The 27,526-nt window shown below is 50.5% G+C and overlaps 1 protein-coding gene across 1 annotated transcript in view; it reads right to left on the bottom strand.

Annotated features, from left to right (window-relative positions):
* LOC119461651 (microtubule-associated protein futsch) overlaps nt 1–27,526 on the bottom strand; it is a 79,416-nt gene that overhangs the window by 4,031 nt on the left and 47,859 nt on the right. The window contains exon 2 of the mRNA XM_049671844.1: nt 21,682–24,559. Within this exon, the coding sequence (XP_049527801.1) occupies nt 21,682–24,177 (2,496 nt within the window). The 5' untranslated portion in view covers nt 24,178–24,559. The remainder of the gene's footprint in view (nt 1–21,681; nt 24,560–27,526) is intronic.

Genomic DNA, 27,526 nt, shown 5'->3' with positions numbered 1-27,526 from the left:
TTCCGTGGTAGACCCTTTGTCAGAAAAATTCACCTCCATGGCAGCCCGACAAAATTGCATGGAAAGGTGACTCCAAGGTGGAAGCAGGCCTGAGCCGCAGAGCGACAATGGGCAGTTTTCATTAGCCAATATAAAATTAGATTTTAAAGGCAGATTTCTGGCAGGGTCTGTTTCTTCACCGTCACTACAACGTGAAAATCCGAAACAGACAACGATGACAGAGAAAGCCTGGGGCTAAATTAACTGCTATTGTTATTGAAATGCGGAATTTGCTATAAATTGGGGTGAAACTTGCGATAATCTTTGCATTCTTAATATTATAAAGGAGATTTATTGCGATTAGTAACGACAGCCGGATGCAGGATGCACCGAGCACAGTCCCATAGCTCAGTCTCTGCTGCGCGCTCGATGCTGCCGATGCTGCTGACTCTGCGCCGACGTTCGTTATCTTCCTTACAATGGCCCCACGGAAATAAAGAAGCCATCCTGGCGACTTAGTTTTCTGGAAGGACGGTAGAATGATGATATGGCTTGAGACGCTGAACGTGAACGACTTCGCGGTTACGACGTCGCATGTCAGACGGTGGCGTCAGCGGCTCAACCAGGTAATTAGCAGGTGATCTCTCGAGAACGCGGTATGGCCCGTCGTACTTCGGAAGGAGTTTTGAAGTGAGCCCAGGCGCGCAGTGTAGCACTAACAACCAGACGAGGGAACCCGGGAGAAAAGTGGGAGTCGAGTTCTGGGTGTCGTGAACGGCTTTTTGGCGTTTCTGGTCGTCCAAGGTGAAACGGCGGGCCAGCTGGCGACATTCTTCGGCGTGTCTGGCGGCTTCCGAGATCGGCAGGCATTCGGAGGGGTCCGGCCGGTAGGGCAGAATGGTGTCGATTGTGTGCGAAGTATGACGGCCGTAAAGAAGGTAAAAGGGTAAGAATCCGGTAGTGGCCTGAGTCGCGGTGTTGTAGGCGTAGGTGGCATTGTAGCAACCGTAGCACAAGTGACCGGTGTAGCCACGGCATCCTGCTGGTGGACAGCCGGCAGCGCTTCCGCGACCTCTTCATGGATCACGTTACGGAGAGGAGACGGCACAGTGCTGGCAGACTCCTGAGTGGTGGACACCAGAGATAGCTGTTGTGCGACTTCTTCGTGGACGAAGGCCTTGATTTGGGTTATCAGGGAGGCTTGTTCGGGGCCGGTGGTCATGCTGCAGAGTGACACCGCATTTGGTGTGGAATGTCGCCTTGTTAGAGCTCGCTGCTTACGTAATTCATCATAGCTCTGGCACAAGCTGATAACGTCACCAACAGTGCGCGGGTCCTTGGCCAGAAGCATCTGGAACGCGCCATCATCAATTCCCTTCATGACGTGCTTGATCTTTTCCGCTTCCATCATGGCAGCGTTCACGCGCCTGCACAAATCGAGAACGTCTTCTATATAGCTGGTGAACGTCTCACCCGTATCTTGTGCGCGTGTACGCAAACGCTGCTCGGCTCGGAGTTTCCTGACGGTGGGTCGGTCAAATACTTCTGTAATCGACGTCTTGAACGCCGACCACGTTCGGATATCCCTCTCATGATTTCTGAACCAGAGACTGGCCACGCCCGCGAGATAGAATGATACGTAAGCCAGCTTATCCGAGTCATTCCATTTGTTGTGAACGCTCACCCATTCGTAGGATGATAGCCACTCTTCAACGCCGTTGTCGTCGGTTCCGCTGAAGATGGGAGGCTCCCGCTGGCGAACGGTGCCAGCGCAAGGGACGGGTGACGATGGAAGAGTCTGCTGGTCGGCGTCCGGCATGGCAGAGGCCAGCGTCCGAGAACGGAGTTCCAGGATGGTAGAGTTGAACGTTACCCAGCACGACTCCACCACTTATAAAGGAGATCTACTGAGATTAGCAGCGACAGCCGGTTGTAGAATACACCGAGCACAGTTCCCTAGCTCAAGCCTCTGCTGCGCGCTTGATGCTGCCGATGCTGCTGACTCTGCGCCGACGTTCGTTGTCTTCCTTACAATATATATACACAAATAAATAAATGTTGAAGAAACGAGAACTTGAAGCCGACGGGAGCCGAACCCACAGCTTCTACAGGGTGCATATGCGGTGCTCCGTCATTTGATAGAGGAAGCACAATTCCCGCAAACACTCGACACGCTTAAAGGCGTCCACGCTGTAACACATTTCATTACTCGTCTGGCTGCTCGGAATACGGCGATTCAGCGCAGCCGCGTCCCAAAACCGGTCCCATTCACTTACCATGTCGCCTCGCATGCTTTCACGGTACGGATATTTTCCTTCCTGTATCTCCTTCAGATTCACATTTCGGCTCACAGGAACGTAACAAAATAATGCCCATAGCCAAGTGATTAAGGTTTCCACCGCGAGACCACCGAGGAAAAGAGCGACTTCCTCAATCATTTTTTTTCCTGGGCCGCTGCCGCGTGCTCTCCTGCTCAAGAGTCACACCCACGCCTGTAATAATAAGCGTTCCTCCATTACAGAGACACTTCAGCTCGACTCCAGAAAGGGAAGTGTCGCGCCTCCTGTCGGTGGGCGACGAATACAAGTACAAAGCCAGAGACACCACCAACGCTACTGGCAGTGCCACCACCGAAGCGTTTGTCGTCTACGTGGACGTGAAAGGAAAAACTGTCATCCAACTCAGTGTAGCACATAGCTATACAAGAAACCAATACGGGCTTCACAGAGAGACCGAGCGAGCGTAAAATTGCTTGCTGAAGTAAACTACGCAGTTGAAGAAAAATTCGTCCTGGCCCGGGGAACGAACCCGGGACCAAGCCCTTTCCGGGGCCGTCGCTCTACCACTGAGCTAACCAGGAATTTTACATATCGCAGAGCAAGGCCGAATTAATCGAAAACTCGAATCACTAGGACACTGAACATGGCAGATCAGTTCTGCGGAAGGCCGCAAGGTGAAGGAAAGTTCATGAAAGGGAAACGTTGTCATCCGCAATACTGCAGCACAAAGCTGCTATAGTCGGGTGGATGACAATATCCTCCTATCACGGATCTTCTTGCACATTGCGCGCTGCCGTACAACTGGTTTGTCATGAAGAAAGACGTCAGTTAAGCAACATTTCCCAGTCTTTAAAGACGCGGCAGCAACATACAAGCTCAATGGTGGCAACAAAACGTGTTTTGAATAAACCGATCGACTGAAGTAAATATTCATAATAATCATTAACGATTCCTGGGCTGAAATGTTGTCAACCCTGCGTTGTCAACTCGACTCATTGCTACACAACCAGAAACGAAGTCGTATTCGAAATTCGTGGACGTGGCAATTTGGTGCCACACACACACAAAAAAAGAGAGAAAATAATCAATATTATTTGTGAAGCATGTCATTAATGTTACTTCTCTATCATGAGAAAAACCATGCTGAAGTTTATTGGAGGAAATCAAGAAGCTTTAATACACATAAAAGAAGAAGAAGAAGAAGAAAAAACGGAACCAGGCAGAAAGCCAACAGTGATATATACATTGTCACGGGATGTGCATGAAATCCATCTCTTCTTTCAACAATGATACCGATGTCTGGCTTACACACTTGTCCCCTTTACAACGTATGTATTAGGCCTCGGCTATCTCCCTGGTGATCGTGGCATGATCTCTTTCAAACTGTGGTTGGCATCTGCACGTGGTGCAATGCTGAACCAGATAGGAACAAGGCGGGCATCTTAAGGAATAGCTGTGTTCCCGCAACCACACGTTGAGACAACGGCTCCTCTGCTGTGTGCTAAATCTTCTTGATTTCCTCCAATAAACTGCAGTTGAAAGTTGTAGCGCTTGGTTCGTGTCTTCCTTCTTCGTTCTTGTGTTTCGTGAAGTTAGCGCTACTTATGACCATGCTTGGACATTACCATCATTATCCCATACTTGGGCACTTTTCAAATTCCTTGTATTAGTGCATGCACGGCAGAACGCGATAGAGGAACTGGAAGTGCAAAATGGTTCTTTTTGTTGTTGAAAAGTAAGAACCCCTCGCTTTGTGCAGTTTGTACAACTGTTGTCGTCAACTGGGTGCGAACTTGCGCGAGTTTAGTCTGTATTTATTGTTTTGCCTCTGTTATGTTCGTAGCATGCTTTTTCGAATTTATTATGACGTCGTCAATGCTGATCACACAGCATGTGCTACCGTGTAGGTAGACAGCTATGCATGCAAAGGCTTTTAAAATACGTCTGTGCACTTGAGGAGCTTGAACCTTCCGGCACTCGGAACAGTGTGTTGCAAATGTTATTCACGGGGGCATGGTTTATGCGTAATGCACGGAATACTTGGGGCCATCACGAATGAACGGGACATATGCTGTATATATATGTGCGTCTACAGCGCTGGTGTGTGTCTCCCTTCTTGTCTTGTCGTGTTTTTTTTTTTTTGCGCTGTTTCTCTAGCGCGTGTCTTTTGAAATAAGTGCTTGTTGTTAGCCTACGTTCATGTTGAAACGTCTTGTCCTATTGTTCTTTGGCGCATTCCTCCGAGTGTTCAGTTAAATATGTGCCAAGAAACTGAGTTTACAAACCTACCGCATTCAATGTTTGCTTGTCGTAGCCGGAACGCAAGGATTACTTGGGTCATAAGAACTTGCAAAGAAAGCCGCACATTCAGCGTCGTCAACTTCACCGGGTTCTACAAGGCGAGGTCGTTGACACGAATAAGATGTGAATTGGGAGGCTAACATCTGCAATGAAAAAAAAATGTAATATTGACTAAATTTGACAATCGTGCTTCAAGCACACGTCGTGCTGAACTCGAGGCCATATAGACCTAGCATTACCTCGCCTACGAGATACCTCCCACTGAGGAATCGCGAAGATCCACATAACCACCTCCATCGATAGCTGCGAGTCCTCTTGCGGTTGAGAAAAAAACATCCCGTGAGGGCACGCTGTGCTAGCTCGGACCTTTTGGTTAAATGTTTTGAGGTGTAAGTGGAATAGTTTCCGCGTGACATGTCGTAGTTTATGAAATGAGGCTGCTTATGCTCTTGCGAGCGAGCACACAGAATATCGCTGCAAGCTTACATCCTTAGACCCTTTTACGGCGGAAGAAGGACTGAGACCTTTTACGCCTAACACTTTTGAGCTGAAAGCCGTACTTCCACATGACGACTGGCGCAGGCTACAACCTTGCAGGATATTTTAACTTGCACCTTTACCGAAAGGCTTACCTATATAAGAGTATAATGTTTTCAAAGGCCAGCACTGGAGTCGCAACAACTCATGATGTTCTTGCAAAGTGGAGTTCTTACATATCAAACGGAGTACGGCCACATAACGTACAAAAAGGTGATGGCGACAAAACTAAAAAAAAAAACAACAACAACACAGCAACTGTTTTGCAGAACATGCACTGCTAATGTCAGCCGACCATGCAACATCTCCTACGGGACTGCACTGGCCTGCACGATAAAACGACCCAGCACTTCAACTAACGCATGAAGTCTGTCAAAGTCTGTACCACACCCAGGAACGATGCACGTTAAAAAAACACGCTCATCTCCTCGGGGGAGCTTGCGCGTTCAATTGCACTGGAGCGCCGGATGGGAAGTGTGTGTGTGTGTGGTTCCTACTCCTTGCCCTCCAACCCCCCCCCTGCCAAAGTGAGGCCGTGGTGTCATCACCTTATCTAATAAATGGAATCAACCAATCAATCAAACATGACGCTTTCGGGACCACTCCCGAGTGGTTAAGTGACGGATGGTGGCGAAGTGCAGCTTTACAAAAGATCACGACAGTAGGGTAAGAGGGTTTACCTTGGGCTAGGAAGCCTGTATTTCAGATATGGTTGACACAAGGGGATGATCAAAAAGGGATGCGTGGGCTTGGGTTGGGCGCCAGCCGTGGAGGCATACAAAGGGGCGGTTGCTCTTATAGAGTGAGTGACGTTGTTTGCCGTGCTCTGTACGCTCCATGGCTCCATTAGCAGCCTGTATTGAGGGTTGGTCCAGCAATAGATATCTACCAATTCTTGTTTCCTCCCGCCTTTTTTGCACATAGAACGAAACTAGATGTTTCTTTTTTAAATATTATTTCCTACGCTATCGCATCCCTGCGGGCGTGGCACTTCACCAGCGCACTGACGTACAGGCTCTCCGTGCAAAACTCATCGAGAGTTTCTTTAAGAGGACATCGTTTTCGCTTTGGCAGCGCGCTGGAAGTGAGACCGCCTGGAAACTAGGTCATCCTCCAGCCTACCGAGTGCGCAGTACGGGCTGATACTTCATAGCAGGGTCGACGGATGAAAGTCGTGGCACGGAAGGTAAAAATGCGGCTGGCGAACGTTTTATCCGCCATGCGTTTAAAATAGGCGGAAAGCTGGCAACCTTTGCCTGCCGCTTACTTCTTCGTAGCTGCTCGGCCACATTGGAATCATTCAAGGCAACAAGCCGTGACTGGAGTTCTACTGCAGCGTTTGAGAAAAATGAGCGCTTCTTCCATCCGTGAAATTTCTCTTGAACTCCAAAGTGAACCTTGAAATGAAACAGGGCCAGCCATTTAATCGACTTTTGCTATCTGCCTTTTAGTATTTCTTTTCTTCCCGATATACCTGTAGCTAGCGGAAGTTTTAAAAAGAAGTTACACTTTTTAGCCCAGATATAACTTCTCCGTGGGGATCACACGGGCCTAAATCTCTCTGCGTGTCCGTTTCCTTCCCCGTAATCTTTCTCAGGTGGTGAAAGTCTTTTGTTCCCAAGAATACGGGCTGGGGCGGCCCTTACACTTTCCATCACCTGGGCCTGGGGGCCAACAGCTGAAAACATAGTGCATTGTCGTAAGTATGATGCTCCAACTTCTACAGCGGACATTCACCGCCTGTTGTGGCTCTGCCCAGGAACGAGTGCTACTTGTAAGAGGATCCTGATAGCTGCGAAGCTACGAACGGATTAGACAGACCATTTACAGGCGTTGGCTCATGGACGACAACTTTGTCAAGTCACTACTGCAATTTCTGCACCATGAGGGCCTCCGCGCTTTCATGTATTATTGGTAATAAAAGCATTATTATTATTTACGCAAACTACTATGCCGCAGAGCCAGGTGCAAGGTAAAAAAAACTAAAAAAAGAACGACAACCGATGGTCTTTAGGATGGATAGTTGGGCGTGTTGGTTAAGCATGATCTGAAGTGAAGGCGCGAAAACGACGACGGACGAAGAGAGAGCACACACACACAGGCGCCCTGTGTGTGTGTGCTCTCTCTTCATCCGTCGTCGTTTTCGCGCCTTCACTTCAGATCAACCGATGGTCTATCGGAGTAACAGAATCAGTGCTAAGAAGCGTGAAACACAGTCGAGGAAGGCGGAAATTAAGCGGTGTGATAATACTAGGAAGTTTATAGGCATAGAATGGAGTCTTCTGATGCAAGACAGAGACAATTTGAGATCGATCGGACGAGCCCCCTTCCTGTAGCGGGAAAAAAACAGGCTGGAGATGACTACAGCTTTTTTTCGTAAGCGGATATTCGGTTGATTCGAAGGCACTCTCACGATGCCTGACAGTCAAGCACGATTGCCGTGTCATTGTACGTTCTTCCTATCGCTTCCATCGAGGAACTCGCCTTCGCAACATCGCTCTGTCAGTTTAATGAGTTCCTTGTTGAGAATTTATAGTAACGTGCCACTTTATTGCGACCTTGATTTGGGAACGAAGCTATGTACACTTAAAGCAACCATTTCTCGATAAAGCTTTTCTCACCAATCACATCTACCATAAAGAACAGGCACGACTTTCGGAGAGTAACAGTGAATTCAAGTGTAATTTATTCCTCCTAAATGACCCGCTCTCAATGACGTTGAAAGAAGCGGATAATGGAAGCGAACTGCTTACCTAGAAAGCGCCTTTGAAAAGTTACGCGAAAAAAGTTGCAGTTTCGCCAAAAAGACTAAGCATTGATTGCGATAGCAAATTAACACACAGCTATACAAATTAAGGATACTTGTTTCATCGACTGTAAAAACTTGCAAACATTTTCTTACTAACTAAATTAACAAGCATGGTGTCAGCGCGGACAGGTTAACATGAAAGCACATTCGATGAGCGCAGACACTCGCTGTCACAACGCTGGCGGGAGGGAGCGTGGCAGCAGCAGCGAACGAAGTGGCCTTCGTGCTGTCTATCGCTTTAACGCAAGCTGAGCGGTGAGAACGCAGCACGCACAAAAGGTATGAGCCGTCGAAGAGCCTAGACTCTGCCCTCAACGCAGATCGCTTTCAAGATATGGCGCGCGCGGCTGCGGAATACGCAGTTGCTGCGGGAGTACAACGCCGTCCCCCCTTCCCATCACCCAGGAACCTAGTGCGCGGCGGAAGACTGAGCGCTTCCTTCCCACTTTCCTCCCTTGCGCGCGCGAGATTGAGCCGCTATCGTCTGCTCCCCTCGCGCGCATTCACTCGCACATACAGCATACGGCGCGCAGCGACGGTGTTATCGCCCGTGGACTTTATACGGAACATCACGGCGACGGCGACGCCGACGACAAAAATGCGCCTGGAGTGTCCGCATAGCTGCTGTCGCAATAATACGACCAATAACCGCTGTCGCAATAATAAAGCCACACGGGTCTTGAGAGAGTAATGACAAGATCCGGCCATACACTCTAACAAGGTATGTTTTCTAAAGGAGCGGGTCCTAACATTCTGTATTTAAGTGACGCTCTTATATCGTTCTTCTTTCTTTCTTCTTCTTTCTGGGGTTTTACGTGCCAAAACCAGTTCTGATTGTGAGGCACGCCGTAGTGGAGGGCTCCGGATTAATTTTGACCACCTGGGGTTCTTTAACGTGCACTACAACGCAAGCACACGGGCGTTTTTGCATTTCGCCTCCATCGAAATGCGGCCGCCGCGGCCGGGATTCGATCCCGCGGTCTCGTGCTCAGCAGCGCAACGCCTTAGCTGACTGAGCCACCGCGGCGGGTGACGCTCTTTATCGTAAATAGCGGCAAGAGGTGAGGAGGCCTCGATATATTTATTATTTTGGTAGCTCTTGAAGGCAGCATCAATTTTATGAAAATTTCCCGGGGTGATATCGAATTAACTTCAGCTGAGGTGGTCATATTACGCTGCAATGAGATCGCTGGTACTGTAGTTAGACATTTTTGATTGCTGTATATTTCACCCAGTCTGATGTAAGCTTTAGGGCTGTCATTACTGTATGTATCATGCCAGCAATATTTAGGGCAAAGAGTGCCGTTAGCCTAAAAATACAAAAAGTTCACACGGAAACTCCTCTGGGAGTTGTCTAAGTTAGCGTAAGTATTGTGCCACTTGCTTATCTCCAGGCAGCCCTGTGTCATTATCAACGTTATGAAACTTTATCCGACCAGATATAAGCGACATCGCCGCGGCGACTCAAGCTTTTGCGGACGGCGGCGCAAGGTGAATTGATGAGGCAAGCAAACTACTGCAGGTGACGACGCCAGATGCACTGATGACGTTCCGATCATCATAAGCCATTATTGCTCTTTAGCGCCTTGTCCATCCGTGTCGAACCATTATGAACCGTGATCAACCGTAAGCCGGTGGCGGCTGCGTATGATGCGACCGCGCGAGTCCTATCGGTTCTGCGATGAGGACCCCGTGGATCCGCGCGGTTCTGCGATGGGGACAGAGTGCGCCGAGTGCTGATAGCTTTGTGTGCGCTGAGTTCTCGCCGCTTAGTTCGTGTTGAAGCGAGAGGCACCAGGAGGATTGATTCGCTCGCTGCTGCGGGCCTGATTTTGAAAGCAATCGTCCTACGTGGCGGACGGATAGACGGGATTTCTCGTTGGGTAGGCATAGAAATGCTTACGATTTGTAACGTGTAGGCATAAATGTAACCATGCTTAATGTGTATACCTCGATGTGACGATCAGGCGTGACTGATGTCACAAGAGGGAAACAAATAAAGAAACGGATAAATGAAAGGCAGGAAGTTAACCAAACTGAGCTTGGTTATAGCTACCCTGAACTGGGGTAAATGGAAATGGGAGGGAAAGATTAAGAGAAGGAATGGTCGACGTCATGAAAATTCTTAGCCCTGCGTCCCAGATAGTCCTACGGCCCGGTTGCCTTCAGGAACTGCATCAACATTTTTGTGGCCTTCCGCAGCTGTGACGTGCGAGGCCACGGTCCCGAGATCTCGACCAACGAGAAAGGTCTTCCGTGTTGCTGACTTAGATCGCCGAGAAAGGTAAGACTCCGCACTCTGTGCGAAACGGAATGCGCATGGGTGCATGGTGGACACGCGCGACAGTTAGTGAGCGTTGACCTTGGGTGTAATCACAACATTCTTCCTCTGAGGGCACCTGGCTCGCATACACAAGATGAAGCAACTTTGTATACACCCAAGAACGAGTAGCAGTCATCAGAAGACAGCGGATGCCACTCTATCGAGTGCACAGCCTTCTACCCGCCACTCTGTAAACCTATTTGCCCCCTTAAGACTCCCTAAGGCTGCAAATCGGTCTATAACAAACACTCTTGCACCCGTAATGGTGTAAGGGTGGGAGGTATAGACATAAAACACCCTTAGGGGTGTAAAAAGGTTTACAGTGCATGTTGTACGTACATACATATAGGGTAAACATAGCCAAACAAAACCGAATACTCCTCTACTTATTTTCGTCTTAATTACAATAATAAAAAGAAAAACTTTGCCACTAGTAAGAACGTACACGCCCGTCCCCTATGCTGAGCGAAGTTTATTCAGCAAGTGGGGTTGGGTCGGTAGCTCAGGTCACCATAATCTTCAGCGTGAGAGAGACAGTGGCGAGATGCGAGGGTTGAACACAGGGCTCGATTTCTCACTACTCTTCCACCTGGTTGAGTGGTGCAGCCGAAGCAGGACAAAGGGGCACAGAAAAAAAAAAATGTCGCAGTTTCGTCCGAAAGGCGAAGCATCAATTGCGATAGCAAATTAGCAGAGAGTTATTCGTAGTAGGGATAGTAGTTTTATCGGCTGCATAAACTTGGACACTGAATTGACAAGCGTGGTGTCATCGCGCACAAGCAAACATGAATAGATCACACTGAATGACCGCAGACAACGACTGTCAAAACGCTGGCAGCAAGCGCAGCCGCCGCAGCGGGCGAAGAATCGTGCGGTCTATCGCTTCAACGGAAACTGAGCGGCGAATGCACAGCGCATACAAAGGTCAGAGCCGTGTGGCGATAAGAGACGGTGCGGGCGACCGCCACCATAGCCAGTGCAAGCGTATTTGTTTGCAGAGTAGAAGCTGCCCCCCCCTCCCTCCCTCCCGCGCTGCCTTCTCGCTTTTTCGCTTTCGCGTGGGAGATTGCGTTGCCAGTTCCCTTTGCGCACGGTTGCAAGATACGCATTTGGTGCCGTAGCACAGCGTCACCCCGCCTCCCTCCCCCCATACCCCCACGGCCTTTCGAACGACGGTCACGTTTGCTTTCCGCCGTGCGTTCGCTCTCCGTGATAGCGCGCGTCCCCCGCCCGCTTTCACTCGCGCATACGGCGCGCGGCGACGATTTTATCGCCCTTGGAATCTATACTGAACCTCGCGGCGATGGCGACGACAACGGCGACAACGACGGCGACGCCGATGGCAGAAATCCGGTTGAAGTGTCCATATAATTGCTATCGCAATAAAACGAGGGCGAGCGCTTTCTGCCAACTGAAGTTTTATTGTCTCATACGAAGATTTTATGGAAAAACAGAAGTAAAACATTTCAGAGCACTCTCACTACTGTGAAGATGGAAGCCAGCGAAGCTGGGACTATGGTGGGTCTGCTGTAGTGAATATTGCCCCCACGATGAGGATGGGCGTATCGTCATTGGGCATCACCCAACTGAACATGCCTATCATGAACGTTCCGGTTACACTCGCGTTGAAACATGGCCATCGCGCCGGGGAAGTTGGCACTAGCTTTGCCGAGGCGTGCACCACCGTTGCCGGGTTCCTGGAGGGCAAGACGGCGCTGACGTTTGGCCTTAACATCGCGCTCCCTAAACTCGGGGACCGCGACTCCTCGCTGACGTTTTGTCTGGGCTTCGGAAGCCCTCACGCTAGAATCGTCACGTCGACGACGAGCCCTTTCCCGAGCGCGATCGCATCGGCGTTGCTCAAACGTGTTAGGACATGTCGTCAGTTGCTCATGAATGACTCATACCCCCTTAAGCAATGGCTCATACCCCCCTAAATGCGGCCTACCCACTACGACGACAGAAGAGAAGTGAAATTCTACGCTGGAATAATTAGCGACAACGCAGCCAGCTGTGGAAGCAGACGACGACGACGAACGCGGGAGTAGTGGCACGAGCGCGTGCCGAGCACGCGCTGGTGCTCGGCATGGCATCCAACGGCACGAGCGCAAACCGATGGGCACCAACGAGCCAGCTGCGGAAGAAGACGATGACACTCGAGTTAATGCTGATGATGATAGTTTTTTTCTACAGGCGGACACGATCCTGGCGGAACTAGCCCTTAACAGCTTCGCTGTAAAAGACGACAGAAAACAGAGATACCATCATCGCCGACTGTTCGCGCCGACATTGCATGAAAATGTCACCTCCCTTTGTGATAAGGCCAGGGATGGCTTGCTTATGCATGGTCACCGTTCGCGTACCATGCTAGTTGATTCGACAATGATGCACGTGCGGTCGTCCAAGTGCATAAAAATTACTTTTGTTTGCTCGAACGCCAGGGTGCATCTGCATGCGCTGCAATGCAGGGCTACAAAACCTCCCATTCCTTTGTATAAGACAATATGAATATTTGTATCAGACAACACATTAAAGAAAAAAAATTGAGTTACCAGTTAGTGCTCGCGTCCTCGTTTTTTCCATGTCCCTTTGCCTTGCTTTGCGCTGCACCACTCAACTATATAGAAAACCAACTAGCTCAAACCATCACCTCTCTTCTACCCATCTTCATCAATTGCACTGAAAATCAAGCATATTCTACGATCACAAGCTCTTCTCAGTCGTCCCTAGTGGCTGCTTTCACCATAGGCGAAAAGATACATTGAGCTTGAGAAAGAATTTTTGTCTCCTATTCTGGGCCTTTGAATTTTACTGTAGCGGAAGCGATTAAAGCAATTAAAGGGAGGGATGAAGTGGTGTTAGTGTTTTTTAAAATTCATAAAAATATTTCTGCCTTTTTTTTCTGCAACCCCGAACATGCTATTAGAACATTCAATCTTTCATTGGTAGGATCGCGTCACTCGACTAGCTCTTACTTCCTATTACCTAGAAGTGCGTCAGTTTCACTATAGCCAGGGTGTAAAAAGCAACGTATGTTATAAAACCCGATTGACGATAATGCCGCATACAGTATAAGCACAGCCCAAAAAACAGGCTCAACTTCAGTTGACAGCTACGTCATGAGAAGCATTCACGGGGTGGCAGACATTTTTTTTTTTCATGTATCATATAATCGTTCTGCAGCGAAAGGCTTTTGCGACCCGTTGCGAACTGGTGAGGAGTACACGGCATGCCGGCGTTTCTTGTGATGTTCAGTCAACCGAGTTGGCGTCAAAGACATTCACTGAAGAGCCGCACATACCCAGCGGCGCATACTCTGTGCGCATACCCAGTGGCTTCAGGGGCCCATATTACCAAGTGCCCTTCGGCATCGGCCTTCATTTGTAGACAGCACTATCTTCCGGCTGCATATTCCCGAGAGCGACGAATGGTGCGTTGCGCTGACAGCAGTTCATCCCTCGGAGGAACTGCAACACGCGCCGCTTTCAAGCGACAATACGGGCCAGTCGTCGGTTTGAGCAGAGTGAGCCGCAAATGTGCCCGCCCTCTCTTTCCCGCTCTTTCCCAACCACCAGTAACACACACCTGTTTGCTGAGAGAGCTTCGAGGCGAGGGGGACTGCGCGTGAAGCGGCGGAACTTGCGTAAACTGGATTCACAGCCTAGTTGTGCCTCACTGGAAGTTGGTGTCAAAGAGGTTCATTGAAAAGCGGCACAGACCCAGTGGCACATTCGCTCGGGAACGGCACACATTACCCAGTGACCCAACTTGGCGTCAACGAGGTTCATCGAAGATAATGTTTGTCGTTGTTGATGTGATACCCAGGTGACCCAAGCTGACGTCAAAAATGTTGATTGAGGATAGGCACATACCAAGTGGCAGATAGGAAGCAACCCCAGGGCATATCTCAGGCTGCACTATCTCCGGGATCGGCTCCCGAAAACGGCCAGGTAGTCGCCAGATATTCGTTATAGAAAATTGGGCTGAACTTGCCAAGAATGCTCCGCATTGAAATAAAGATGAACTGTGACGTAGAACCGGTTATGACGAACCGGACATGCTTTTCCAGCATTTACGCTTTCTGTAAAGTTGACAAATCCAATCGCGGCAGATGGACGCTTACTCTCGTTACGGAAGCAGGCAACCCCAGCTACACGAGACGAAGATAGCACACCGGGAAGCAAAACAGCGGCACGAGCTTACGCGGTCCCTCGTATTGCTCAAGAGCTGCTGTGGGCCTTGCCTCATAAGCGCACCGCTGCGTGGCGTTTGTGTGTGCAAAGCGTGGAGCAGTAAAGAGTCGCACGCAAAAAAAAAAAAAAAAAAAAAAAAAGCGGGTCGCGTGCGACCTCTTTCAGCGAAAGCGTAAAGAGGGGGCGGGCGCCGTAACAACTCTCCCTCCTCTGGCACCGCTGGAGGCTTAAATGCAGCGCCCATAACGCGGAACAAAACAGCGGCACAACGTGGGAGCAGTACGCGACGATCGAACCGAAGCCGCTCCTTGCGAAGTGATAATATCGCCCAGACTGAATAGGAGAGGATAAGCGCAAACAGTGGAAGTGCAGAGGGACTCGCTGTTACGGAACAAGCCGGGTTAATGCGGAGAAGCATGCACGCATCCGATAGTATAGACGCGAGATTGCCCGGAAACGATTATGCCATGCGAAGTGTTCTTCCCCGAGGCAGGCATACGGCGTCGACGTAAAGAGCGCGCCCCGTTCCTTTGGGTGCTGTGGCGCCAGGCGACTTGGCGAAGCATGCAGCGAACAGTGATGGAGGGGCTTCTGAACCAGCTACTGCGGGCGAATGCCCTTGGAACTTGCGTAACTAGGAAAGCAAGACAGCGATAGACAAATCGGTAAGGCCGAGTCGACTTGATGGATGCGTAGCTCACGGCGGCGCGCTGGCTTCGAAAATTAGCGCGAGTGAGTGGAGTTTGAAGAGCGTCCGCTTGAGCGTTACATATTTCAATGGAAGAGTAGTCATTAGGCAGTTGCTCTTTCAATACACTTTGAAGCATTTGAATGACAAAGATCAATACTTCTAGGGACTTTGTCAATAGCATTAGAGAAAAGCAGCATTGCAAAAGAGACTCAACACGCTCGCTACACGAGGAAAGACACTCTATACAACACGTAAGCAAGAGAATGTATCAATCAGCCACGACAACGTCGAGCCAGATGTACCCATAAAGGCATGAGACACGTGACAGATTATTGAATGCCGACGTAACGGCCAATCCTGCAGGGAGAGTTCCGGACCGATCGACGAAGGCGGCAGATCAGTATACTCATAAGCAAAAATATAACATTCATTTTGCCGATTCATAAGTAGTCGTTGAGGGACTCGAAGTATTATGCGCAACATGCCTATCACCCAGGGTAAACACCCTGCAGGGACCCCTGCACAATGCCATGTTCATGCTGGGGACTTAGGTGGATGTCTGTCCACCCCGGAATCGGCAGAAATGAGAGAAAACATCGAGAGAACACCCCACTAAGATCTCGAACCAGCAGAGAGAGACAGAGAGGAAGCGAAGAGAGGAAAGGCAGGGAGGTCAACCAGACGAACGTCCGGTTTGCTACCCTACACATGGGGTGTGTAGGAAGAGAGCGGTGTGGATCAGAGAACAAACGGGGGTAGACGATATTCTAGTTGACATTAAGCGGAAGAAATGGAGCTGGGCAGGCCATGTAATGCGTAGGATGGATAACCGGTGGACCATTAGGGTTACAGAATGGATACCAAGAGAAGGGAAACGCAGTCGAGGGCGGCAGAAAGTCAGGTGGGATGATGAAGTTAGGAAATTCGCAGGCGCAAGTTGAAATACGCTAGCACAAGACAGGAGTAATTGGAGATCGCAGGGAGAGGCCTTCGTCCTGCAGTGGACATAAATATAGGCTGATGATGATGATGATGATGATGACATGGGGTAAAGGAAAGGGGGAATAAAAAGAGGAAAAGAGGAGGAGAGTGAGCATTGTGTGTGCAGCGAAGCACCATAACACCAAAGTCAAGTCCCATAGCTGGTGATGTGCGTTGTAGACATCTGACATGAACCAAGGGCCAGTGGTCGTTGCGAGAATAGGAGGCTGCGGGTGAGCCATGGGGCTTACTCGAGACTTGCAAGCACTGGATTGAGGGCATCCAGTACTTGCACTGCACTTCGCGCTGACGGAGTATGCAGCTTGCTTAAGAGTATACGTAGGGTATTTACAAGGAACCGAAGCATCACAACCACTTGCTGGTCTTCTTCGGGCAATTTATCGGGAGTCGGCATTGTGGCTTCTACTGCGGTGCATTGTATTCTTTGATGTGACTGTGGTGCCGGCTGTGGCATCGGTTGTGACTCCGGCTGTGGCCTCGGATGTGGCTTGAACTGTGGCGTCAGCTGTGGCATCGGCTGTGGCCATGGCTGTGGCTTCGGCTGTGGCTATGGATTCGGCTGTGGCTTCAGCTGGGGTATTTGCTGTGGCTTCGGTTGTGGCTTCTGCTGTGGCGGCGGCTGCAGCTTTGGTAGCGCGGGCCAGGCTTCAGTATTGGTGTTCTCCGGCACGACCTTGTCAGAGTTAGACTCGACTCCGCCAGGCCTAGGGGGCAGAGGAGGAGTTATCGGTTGTGCCGCGCTCTTCATAGAGGAATATTCGTTCTTTGAAGTCCGACGGCGTCAGGAGCGTCGCTTTCTAATGGCCGCATCAGCTTCCCCACGAGACGAACGGTCTCTTGCCATCTGCTTCAAGACCGCCCTTTCTTTCCTCAATTTAGGGCAGTCCTTTGAGGTAGCATCATGGGAGCCAATGCAATTGGGGCATTTGAGCACCGTGGCTACACAGGAGTCTGCAGCGTGGGGCTGTGCGCAGCGCGAGCAAACTCTCGTGTTCTCGCACACAGCGCTCACGTGTCCCAGCCTCAGGCAGTTGCGGCATCGGAGTGGTTTTTGGATAAATGGACGCAAGGTGTATCTAAAGTGGCTTACCTTGACGTGTGAGGGAAGAGATTCGCCCGTGAAAACCACCTTCACACAGCGGGACGTGCCGAGTCGAGACACATGAGTGATCGCGCAGCCATCAACGGCTGGCTTAATTAAAATCGGCAAGTCGGCGCTGGAGATGGAGACGTCCACGTCGCTGATGACACCAGTAGCGGTATCACTGTCCAGAGGAATGCACGAGCGGACCTTCACGCCACCAAGTTCCGTAAGTTTGCTCAAAGTGATCCGTGCCGTCTCATGTACGATGTCAATAGCTAAGACATCTTTTCGTGAGTTGACTCTGACATCCGTGACTTGATTTGGCACCACCGCTTCGAGAAGCACCGAGACAGACTGTCTGTTGAGTCACCTCAGGTTGTCGGTAGCAAGTTCTGGTATAAATAGAATTGTACTGACCGCGCTATTCCGAGTCGGTCCTGCAGTCGACGTGCTTGAAGACAGGTAAGCCCTGGTGTTTCTTCGTTTCGCCTTGCGGCTCCTCACAAGCTGAAAGTCGTCATCGGAGAAGTCCTCACTGCTGAGCGAGTAGGCACTGGTATCGTCGCTGTCGGTGTCGCTCTGGAGGCCGGTCCGCTTCCTAGACGCAGCCACAGCAGCCTCTCCTCAAAACTAGGGGCGTGCGAATAATGCTTTTTTTTATACCGACTCGAATACGAATCGAATTGTGCCAAAAGCGAATCGAATCGAATATAGAATAGTTTTCTAATATTGAACAGTCGTTATCACAATTAACATAATACGATGATCGCATGCTAGTATTCTTGAAGTTAGAACGTTTCTGTCATTACATAGTTCGTTATAAAGCGGTGTTTATTGCAAACAAGTAGTTCATTCGCATGCACAGAACTCTTTGTGCGAATGATCGCTGTATAGCCTGTAAAGTATGGCGACCTAATCGACGTGGCCTGCTCCACTACGCAAGTTCTCATGTTTTATGTCTATACTATGGCCGCTGGGGTGTAAATGTACCGTACTTTTGGTCCAATTTTATGTTTAATAGGACACAGTTGACGTATTGAAATATTCGAAAAGTATTCAGAAAATATTCGCATTTACGAATAGTGACTATTGGATTCATTATTCGAATGTTTCTAATATTCGCACACCGCTACTAAATACGCACACCTATTAACAATGAAACATTCAGAAACTCCCTCGCTTTGCTGTCGTATCACCAATAACCAAAAACACAAATAATAATTTGTAAAGTCATACGTAAAGCAAATATTCCATCATGTTCTACACCCTTGCCATGCGGACAATAACGAGGTGGTACCATCACCTTAGTCAATGACTGGGATTTTGAATTACAAAGCCTACGCGATTGGGAGTGTAATATAAATGCTATTGCAAGAAACCTGCCGCTGAGTGATGCCTGAATTGTCAAAAAGAAAAGAGGACAGGTGTTAAGCATGTACAAAAAGAATGTCACAGTTTCTCCCGAAAGGCGAAGCATCAATTGCGATAGCAAATTAGTAGAGAGCTATTCGGAGCAGGGATAGTAGTTTTATCGGCTGCATAAACTTGGACACATTCGCTTACTAACTGAATTAACAAGCGTGGTGTCAGCGCGCACAAGCAAACATGAATAGATCACACTCGATGACCGCAGACAACCGCTGTATAAACGCTGGCAGCAAGCGCAGCCGCCGCAGCGAGCGAAGGTTCACGCGGTCTATCGCTTCAGCCATAGAGTTTCTCACTATAACACCTAGAGGGTAAACTGGCGGCACCGTCTACGCGAGCCAGCTGATACTTTTTACGTTTCATAGAATTGTTCATCTAATAGTATGTCCTAAGAATTAAACAAAACATGTTTTTGTGTAATAATAAAGCTAAAGCAGTTTTTTACGTCCTGTTTTAGCAGGAAATTAATCATTGTGACAGACGGAACGGTGCTAGCCAGGCGCGTCTTCAAGGCGTTCGGGCTCACCAAGAATGATGCCAATCCGAATCCACAATACACCGGCATTCCCTTGCATACCACGGCGCAGCAGAGCCACATTTCCCTCTAGGTTTTATAGTGTGAAACTCTATGGCTTCAGCGGAAGCAGAGCGGCGAATGCACTGCGTATACAAAAATCAGAGCCGTGTGGAGATCGCTTTCGAGATACTGTGCGCGTGACAGCCCGCACCGGCGCAAAGTACAAGCACAGTTGTTGGCAGAGTAGAAGCTGCCCTCCTCCCTTCCCTCCCGCGCTGCCTTCCCGCTTTCCTGCTTAAGCGTGGGAGATTGAGTGGCCAGTTCCCCTCGCGCCTGGTTGCAAGATACGCATTTTGTGCCGCAGCACAGCATCGCCCCCCCCCCTCCCTCTCTCACATACTCCCACGGCCTTTCGCGCGACGGAAGTCGCGTTTGCTCTCCGTGATAGCGCGCGTCCCCCGCGCGCTTTCACTTGCGCATACGGCACGCGGCGACGGTTTTATCGCCCTTGGACTTTAACGGAATCTCACGGCGACGGCGACGATGACGGCAGAAATCCGCTTGAAGTGTCCATATAAGTGCTATCGCAATAAAACCATATCTTCTTAAGGAGCCACTTAAGAAATAAGAGTACACACTGAACGCCTATTAACAAGAGGCGTACACTATACAGAGTTGATAAAGTTGCGAATTGCGAAGTGAGTTTGCTGCCTTTCCTCTTTCAGACTACCTGTTTCAGCTCAGATCTTTCTGAATGACGCACTACATAACTCGGGTTCCATGCATGTACGTATATCCCGAAGCCACGTTGTGCCATCGTTCTTTCCTCCTTGATTGGTATAATAAAAACGAGTTCAGCTTCAAAGGAAAAAGCTAATCCTTGTTTCCACATTACTCTTCGACTCCGACGGCGGGGAGAAAGACCCGACGGCTAATGAAATTGAGGGGGTCTTCATACACGTTACTGTTTGTACATATAAAGAGCAGCACGCCGACCCTGACATGCATAACTGAATGTTGTGCTCTCGGTTGCGTTTATGCGCTTTTTACTATTTTCCGGCTTAATTTATTCATCAGCACGTGTATCCGCCTTGGTTCTGTAGAGTGGCTTTGGCGTTGCGGTTCTAAGCTTGAGGGCGTGGGATCAAATCCAGCATTTCGATGGGGGCGAAATGCAAAAACGCCTGTGTACCGTGCATTGGGTGCACCTCAAGGAAACCCAGGTGGTCAAAATTAATCAGGAGTCCCACACTACGGCGTACCATGGTTTTGAGACGTAAAACCACGGAATATTTTTAGAAAAATATGAACGAGTACTTTATACGCCCATCAGTGACCCAGGAAGGGATCCAGTAGTCTAGTATTACCATGTCTTCTTTTTGTTAAAAATTAATGAGGAGAAATTGCGCAGTTGCGAAATAGATGCGCGACATAATAGTAAACACACACACACACACACACACACACACACACACACACACACACACACACACACACACACACACACACACACACACACACACACACACACACACACACACACACACACACACACACACACACACACACACACACACACACGTGCGCGCGCGCTAGAACAGATTAAGTCTGTGGTACGTGTTTGCGCTTGCTTACTATGCCAAGTATGTACCAATTAGGTTCTTAGCAAATAGCTTTAACTGCATAGGCGTTCGGTTGTTTTCGATAGGAGGAAATTTCCAGAGAAAATGCCGCTTCATAAGTGCTACGAAGCCGACCGACACGTTTGCTGCGAGACTGGCGAGCCTTCCGTGAAAACTGCTGGTCTGTATATTATTTAATTGGCCCCATTCGACGTGGAGCTTATTCTCAAGGCTGAATGTATAGTTCTATTGCCAAGGAGATAACTTCAACTCAAACGCTGGTTTATACGGTTCCATAGGTATTATTTCGAAGTGTTTTTTTTTCTCGTTCCTGCCCGTACTAGGTACGAAATAGGACTTTCAGTTGCAAGAGCTTCAGCTGTACCAGAGGAAAAGGTCGTTCTGACCCGACACTAGAATGCGCTGCAGCTGTTTTCCTGGTGTGGCAGCTTTATGTTTTCTGCACTTGTGTTCATCATGAAACTCCAGGGGCAACGGGCGTGTGGAATACACTTACGAAAGTCCATTAGCAACCGCACCCGCGTTTGTGTATCCTTCGACCGCCCCGTTGTTACTGATCGAATTATTGCGCTCCATTAACTGCGCAAAGCCTGTCGTATAAAGGCGTGGCCGAGGAAATTAGCCACAGGAGAACGAAAGAAATATAGCGTTCACAATATTAATCGTGCGCAGAAGTCGCCATAATTTTTCATGGCGTGCACAGGGAAGCAGTGAAAGTTTCCATGTGGAGTTTAGCACGTTCAAAACTGAAGCGCCGCCTTGCGACATGTATTATATGCTCTCTGAGGATTTGCTGCGACCGATTCCAATGATTGTACACACACTCACTATGCGCGACAAACTGCAGGAAAAAAACTGTCGGTAGAGCAGGAGGGGCGAACAGAAAGGCGCTCACCTTCGGGTACCGGCTGAACTTGATCTCCCGGCTGTTCTTGCTGGTGAGGATATTGAGAGCGTTGCCGTCCACGGTTCCGGGGCCGAGGCGCGGTACGTGGGTACGACAGTAGACGTCGGCGTCGCGTGTGTCCCGCTGGTTTGTGAAGAAGGTCTGCAGCGTCAGCTTGACGTTGCACTCGCGGCACTTGAAGCAGCCGCTGTGCAGGAGCACGCCCGGCTTGGGCGTCACCATCTCCTTGGGATAGACGCGGTCGCCACAACGGGTGCAGCCCAGCGGCCGCACGCCGTTGTCGGTGGCCTGCACCTGTTGCTGTTGCTGCTGCTGGTGATGAAGAGGGCTTCTGGGCTCCGGGTCAGCGCGGCCGTCCCTGCGTTGAAGCTGCTGCAGCGACTGCTGCTGTTGGCGGCCGTCCCTGTCGCTCCACTCGTCGTGGTCCTTGTTCCTTTCGAGGGCGTCCTCTTTGAACATGTGCGACTGCCTGTCAGCCCTGTTTGACACGCGCTGCTCCCTGTCGGTCTGCTGCCGGTTTTTGTAAGCCGTCGAGTCGAGGCGGCCGTTGGGGCGCCTCTCCATCGGACTGTAATCGCGAAGTCGAGCCTGCGATTCGTCTCGCCTGGTGCGCGCTTCCGCGTACTCTTGCAGCCTCGACCGGCGGTCGTTGAAGTCGTCCGCCTCCTGCCTGTACGGCGACAGCTCCCTACGGTGCGTGGGATCGACGCGGTCGACCTCTCGCGGCGGGCGGTGTGGCTCGGTCTCGAAAGTGGGCCTCGTTAGCGAAGGACCCCTCGGAGGTGGCCCGTGCTGTTCTCGGCGGTGACTAGTGCGGTCGGCTTCCCTCGACGGACGATGTGGTTCGGAGTCGCCGACCCCGCCCTGCCTCGTGACCGAGCGACCCAAGCGCGTTTCTGTGTCCTCACGGTGGTAGCCAGCTTTATCGGCCTCCCTAGATGGTCTTTGAGGCTCGGTTTCGTTCCGCGTTAACGAATGTCCTCTCGCAACGTCTCTGTCATCGCGACGGTAACTGGTCCGTTCGGCCTCTCTAGACGGAAGATGCGGCTCAACGTCCGAATTGGGCCTCGTCATGGAGTGTCTCGCTCGTTCGGCCTCTCTAGACGGAAGATGCGGCTCAACGTCCGAATTGGGTCTCGTCATCGAGTGTCTCACCCGTTCGGCCTCTCTAGACGGAAGATGCGGCTCAACGTCCGAATTGGGCCTCGTCATGGAGTGTCTCGCCCGTTCGGCCTCTCTAGACGGAAGATGCGGCTCAACGTCCGAATTGGGCCTCGTCATGGAGTGTCTCGTCCGTTCAGCCTCTCTAGACGGACGACGGGGTTCGACGTCGGACGTTGGCCTCGTCAAGGAGTGGCCTCTCCGAGGTTCGCCTTCTTCCCGTCGGTAGCTGGGTCTATCGGCCTCTCTAGACGAACGATGTGGCTCCATATCGACAGCAGGTTTTGTATGAGACTGTCCTCTGGACTGCTCAACCACTTCGCGTCTATAGATCACACGGTCAGCTTCTCTCGACGGGCGAATAGGCTCCGGTTCGTCGGCAGACCTGTTCAATGACTGCTCCGCGAGAGGCTCACCGTTGTCGATTTGGTAAGGAGGGTCACTCAAGGTGTATTGTTGCCTCGATGATCGCTGTCTGTGTACGGGATCATTCGGGCGACGCTGGGGCTCTCGGTGGTTAAAATTTTCGTCGTGCCCATCCTCGCCGTAAAAATCTTCTCTGAAGGACTGCTGACGGGGCCTTCTGTAGACGACCTCGTCTCTCTCGCGATCGGGACTGTTCCGCCTATGTCCCCTGGGAATTTTTGCAGGCGCTCGTGCGCTCTTTCGCAGGCTGGGGTCATCGTCGGCAGCGATCTTGGGTTCCCAGGACTCTCTTTCGGACGGTGAGTCCTGTCGTCTTTTGCCGTTGACCAGAAACTCATCGCCGGGACTACCCGCGTCACCATTGTTACGAAAGTCCTCCGTCGACAGCCTCTCGTCGGAGTCAAAGTTTTCGGACATGCGCGAGAAGGACTTCGGGCTTTGGGACTTCTCCCTAGGCGCGTCAGGAACATCCGCTTCTTTCTCAGATGACTGTGTCCGAACAAACAAGTTAGGCGTTTCCTTACGCGCGGGCCTCTTAAGAGACGAGGCTTCCATCAGAGATTCAGGCTTTGTCGAAGCGTCGTCTTCGGACAAATGTTCCTTAGCTTTCCTTTCCGGGGACTTGGACGATCTCTTGTCTTTTTTCTTGCCATCTTTCTTCCTGGTGATGAGCCCGATCAGTCCGGCCCTGGACTTGCCCTTGGACGAAGTCTTCTCTTCACTGCCGTCATCCGATCGTGCAGGTGGACTCGGCTGCGGCAGCTCCTCCTGCCTCACGGGTCCGTACATCTGCTGCTGCACCCGCAGAGCTTCCTGGAGCCGCGTCCAGCTGGAGCCGTAGTCCCTGAGACCCAGTCCGAACATGGCGACGTCACGCTGCTGGGGCACCGCCGACATCGTACACACTCGCGCAATCACACCGCACACCAGGCACAAAACACGTCCCGCTTCCCAAGCGGAGAATACTGCACTATATCGCGGACACAGCAAGTCGATACCTGGTTTGTCGAACAGAAGCCGGACGCGCTGGTCACTGGCGCGGCCGCACTGTCAACAACCGTGGCCGGGTTAACACCACCGCCGCGGCTTAGATTTCCCGCCGCGGCGTTGCCTGGCGGTGGACAGCCGCTCGCTGGCAGTGCGCGGAGCGTTCCCCCAGGGCCTCCAGCGGCGGCGTGTGTGTGCTCCAGATTCCTTATCGGCACTGGTGGCGGCGGTGGCGGCTGCGAGCCATCTTCTCTCACGGTCCCACCGTCGTCCGCCGGGTATGCGGCTGCTCCTGCGGCGAGAGCCAGAAAGGAAATGGAGACGGGGCAAAAGTGGCGCGCCGGGGGAAAATGTGCGACCAGCTGGAACGCGCGTTACATAACAATGAGTTCGGTCCCCGCGCCGCGCGCTGCATACCCCCAACCGTGGAAAAGCGCGCGCGCGCGCTGGCGCGGAAGTGACGACGCCGCTGCTGCTGCGGTCGACTAGAGGACGTGTTTGTTGGGGGTCGGAGTAGGCACCCGTCTTCGACGTCGCAGTCGAAAGGCTGTTTTCTTTCTTTCTTTTTTTTTTTTTGCTTTTGCAGCGCGTGTATTCGTATAGCGCTTTAGAGCAGGTGTGGAAGAGGGCGTGCGGGAAAGAGGTGCGCAAGGCCAGGAAAGAGCAACTCAACGGCCGTTTGCCGCACCCCGTGACCGCCTTTGCCCTGATCCTGCTAATGGTACGCTGTTTTCTCTTTCGCGAAATGAAAGTTATCCTTCGTAAACAACGCCGCCATGGGTGAGGGTTCCGCGCGACATTAGGAGTCCTCGCGCCGTGAATACAACACACGGCGAGTGTAAATTGCTTTATTGTTTCCTATCATACGTCGTGACCTGAATAACTATAAAAAAAAGACCCACAGGCGGCTTCAAATCAGATTTTTTTTATCCTGTTTCTATCCCGGGACTTGAGTCAATTTCAAGAGTAAGTCTGACGTCGTGGTTCAGTTCATAACAGGCTGCAACTTTTTTGACGCAAGCGATCTCACCTCAGCCCGGTCATGCTAGCTGCATAGCTGCATCTGTTACGGCCACCTGTCTTTCGTTTCCAGAGCGGTGTAGGTATATTGCGCGGCGCATGTTTATCTGGTTTCGTTTGAAAGAAGTGAGTCAAGCGTTCGCGCTGCGTCTCTCTCTGTATCTGCGCCATTCTCGCGTGCCGGTTTAAATTTACCAACTCGAACAAGATTTCTTTTTACAAGTGACACACACACACATACACAAGGAATTCCGAGCATCAAACTTTCTGAACCACTATAGGGAACTTTGTTCTTGTACGTCTCCGTTGTTTTTGGTCTGCCTACTTTTCCGCCACCAAACCTCCAATCTCCTTTTGTTACACTCTATTTCTGTTCACACTATTTCTGCAATGACTTGTTGACATTTTGAGCAACTAAACGATTAAAGTATTGCCTTCATTGTTTTTTTCGTAAAAAAGTTCCAGAGTAAAAACTTTTCATAATTTTTTGTCACAATTTAGAATAGCGTGGCAAGGAAGGAGTTTAAGCTTACTTACATTTGAAGTGCATCCTGCGCAGATGTTATGAACTGCTGCCACCAGTATTTAAGAATATAGAAGGTTAGTCCAATCATATTTCGTCAGTATTTCATCAGGGTCTACTTTTACCGCCTACATGGGGATCATCGATCTTTAATATACTATCTCGAAACGATTCGTCTCAGCCCCTGTTGAACATTGTTTTATGGGCCCATATCATCCGCATGTACTGCTGAACCTCTTCATAACGAGGTGCTACCAAGAAACCTGTGGTCGTGGCAACGTCTTTACCGAGCGCCAGCGTACGCAGAAAGGAATGTTGATTCTCGAGCCAAGTGCCGTTTTCCTTCGTCTGTTTAATAACAACACTGACGCTAAACATCGGTGCCAGCCACAGGAACGCAACACACAAGCCCAGCACCTTGATAGCTAAATTGTATCCGTACACACCTGGCAAATCAATCTGCGAACGATGACCTCGGCATTCTTCTCGCTTTCATCAACTGCGCCCAGGGACACTCCCCGCGTATTTAAGTCACGTGCAATCGTCGAGTGAAGAGAATTACGAGCAAGCCTTGCACCGACCTTCGCGAGTGGGGACAAACACCGCAGGACACGAACACAATAACTCTGCAGCCACAACACAGATTCCAGATGCCCAGCGTAACAACGTAACCTTGTAAACGTGAGCCGTGTTCATCCTAACGTAGGCATTATAATGGCATGGAATGATTACAATGGGTTGGCGTTTCTTATTTGACGAGGATGGTCAACCGACAGCGTGTCAGTGACGAAATTACGACTGTGCGAAGACGACGGCGTGACGACGACAGCATGACGAGAGTCGGATGACAAACTGCAACGACGGCGTGACGACTTGCGATGGCATCACGACATAGTGGCACAAACTGTTAGACAACTTAGGCCACTAGATCGGCGTAGTAGGCGTGACGACGCCACATGACAAGAGTCAAGACGACGAAGCAGGAATGAGGACGATGGAATGACTGAGACGGCATCACGACCATGATGACATGCCCAGACGGCCTATAGCTGTAAAACAACTTGTGCTGCTGTGTTGGCGTAAGAGGATAGATAGATCGATAGATAGGAAAGTGCCGGCCTGCGCGGCACACGCAGCACATGTCACAACGTAACCTGGAGGAGCGGTTCCATAGGAGCTCCATTTTCGGCACCACGCACTACAGGGTCTTCGCGGCGAAGTCTCTTCAGCGTCGTTTTCACGAGAACGATCTGAACTGTCCGCCCGGCGTCGACGGCGAGCTGCGGCTTGTGCTGCTCTCTGCACAGGGCTCTGCTGAGCCCTTTCTTGCCTGGTTACAGCCGCGCGCTGAGCTCTACGATTGGCTTCTTCAGTAGCGCTTCAAACTTTGCGAGGAGGCGCCATAACGTGTACCGAAGGGTAAACACAGGTATCCAGACTACGTGGCGTACATGTCACATCCCTTGACATGTAGCACGATACGTCGCTGTTGATGATGATGATAGTTTATTGGCATCCCCGTCGAAACGGGGTGGTGCTAATAGTCATTTAGCCTGTTTGAGTTAACCAGGTCCAGCTCAAGGAGGTTTTAAAAAATTGCCTTGAGCGGCGCATCGCGCGGCGACATTGCGTGTATTCGTGGGCTTCTTTCACGCTAGAAAAAAGCACTTTTATATAACACGTATTCAGCAACAGAAAGCTGTACCGGGAGTTTTT

The sequence above is a fragment of the Dermacentor silvarum genome, chromosome 8, assembly GCF_013339745.2.
Source record: "Dermacentor silvarum isolate Dsil-2018 chromosome 8, BIME_Dsil_1.4, whole genome shotgun sequence".
NCBI lineage: Eukaryota > Metazoa > Arthropoda > Arachnida > Ixodida > Ixodidae > Dermacentor > Dermacentor silvarum.
This window is presented reverse-complemented; position numbering and strand designations above follow the sequence as displayed.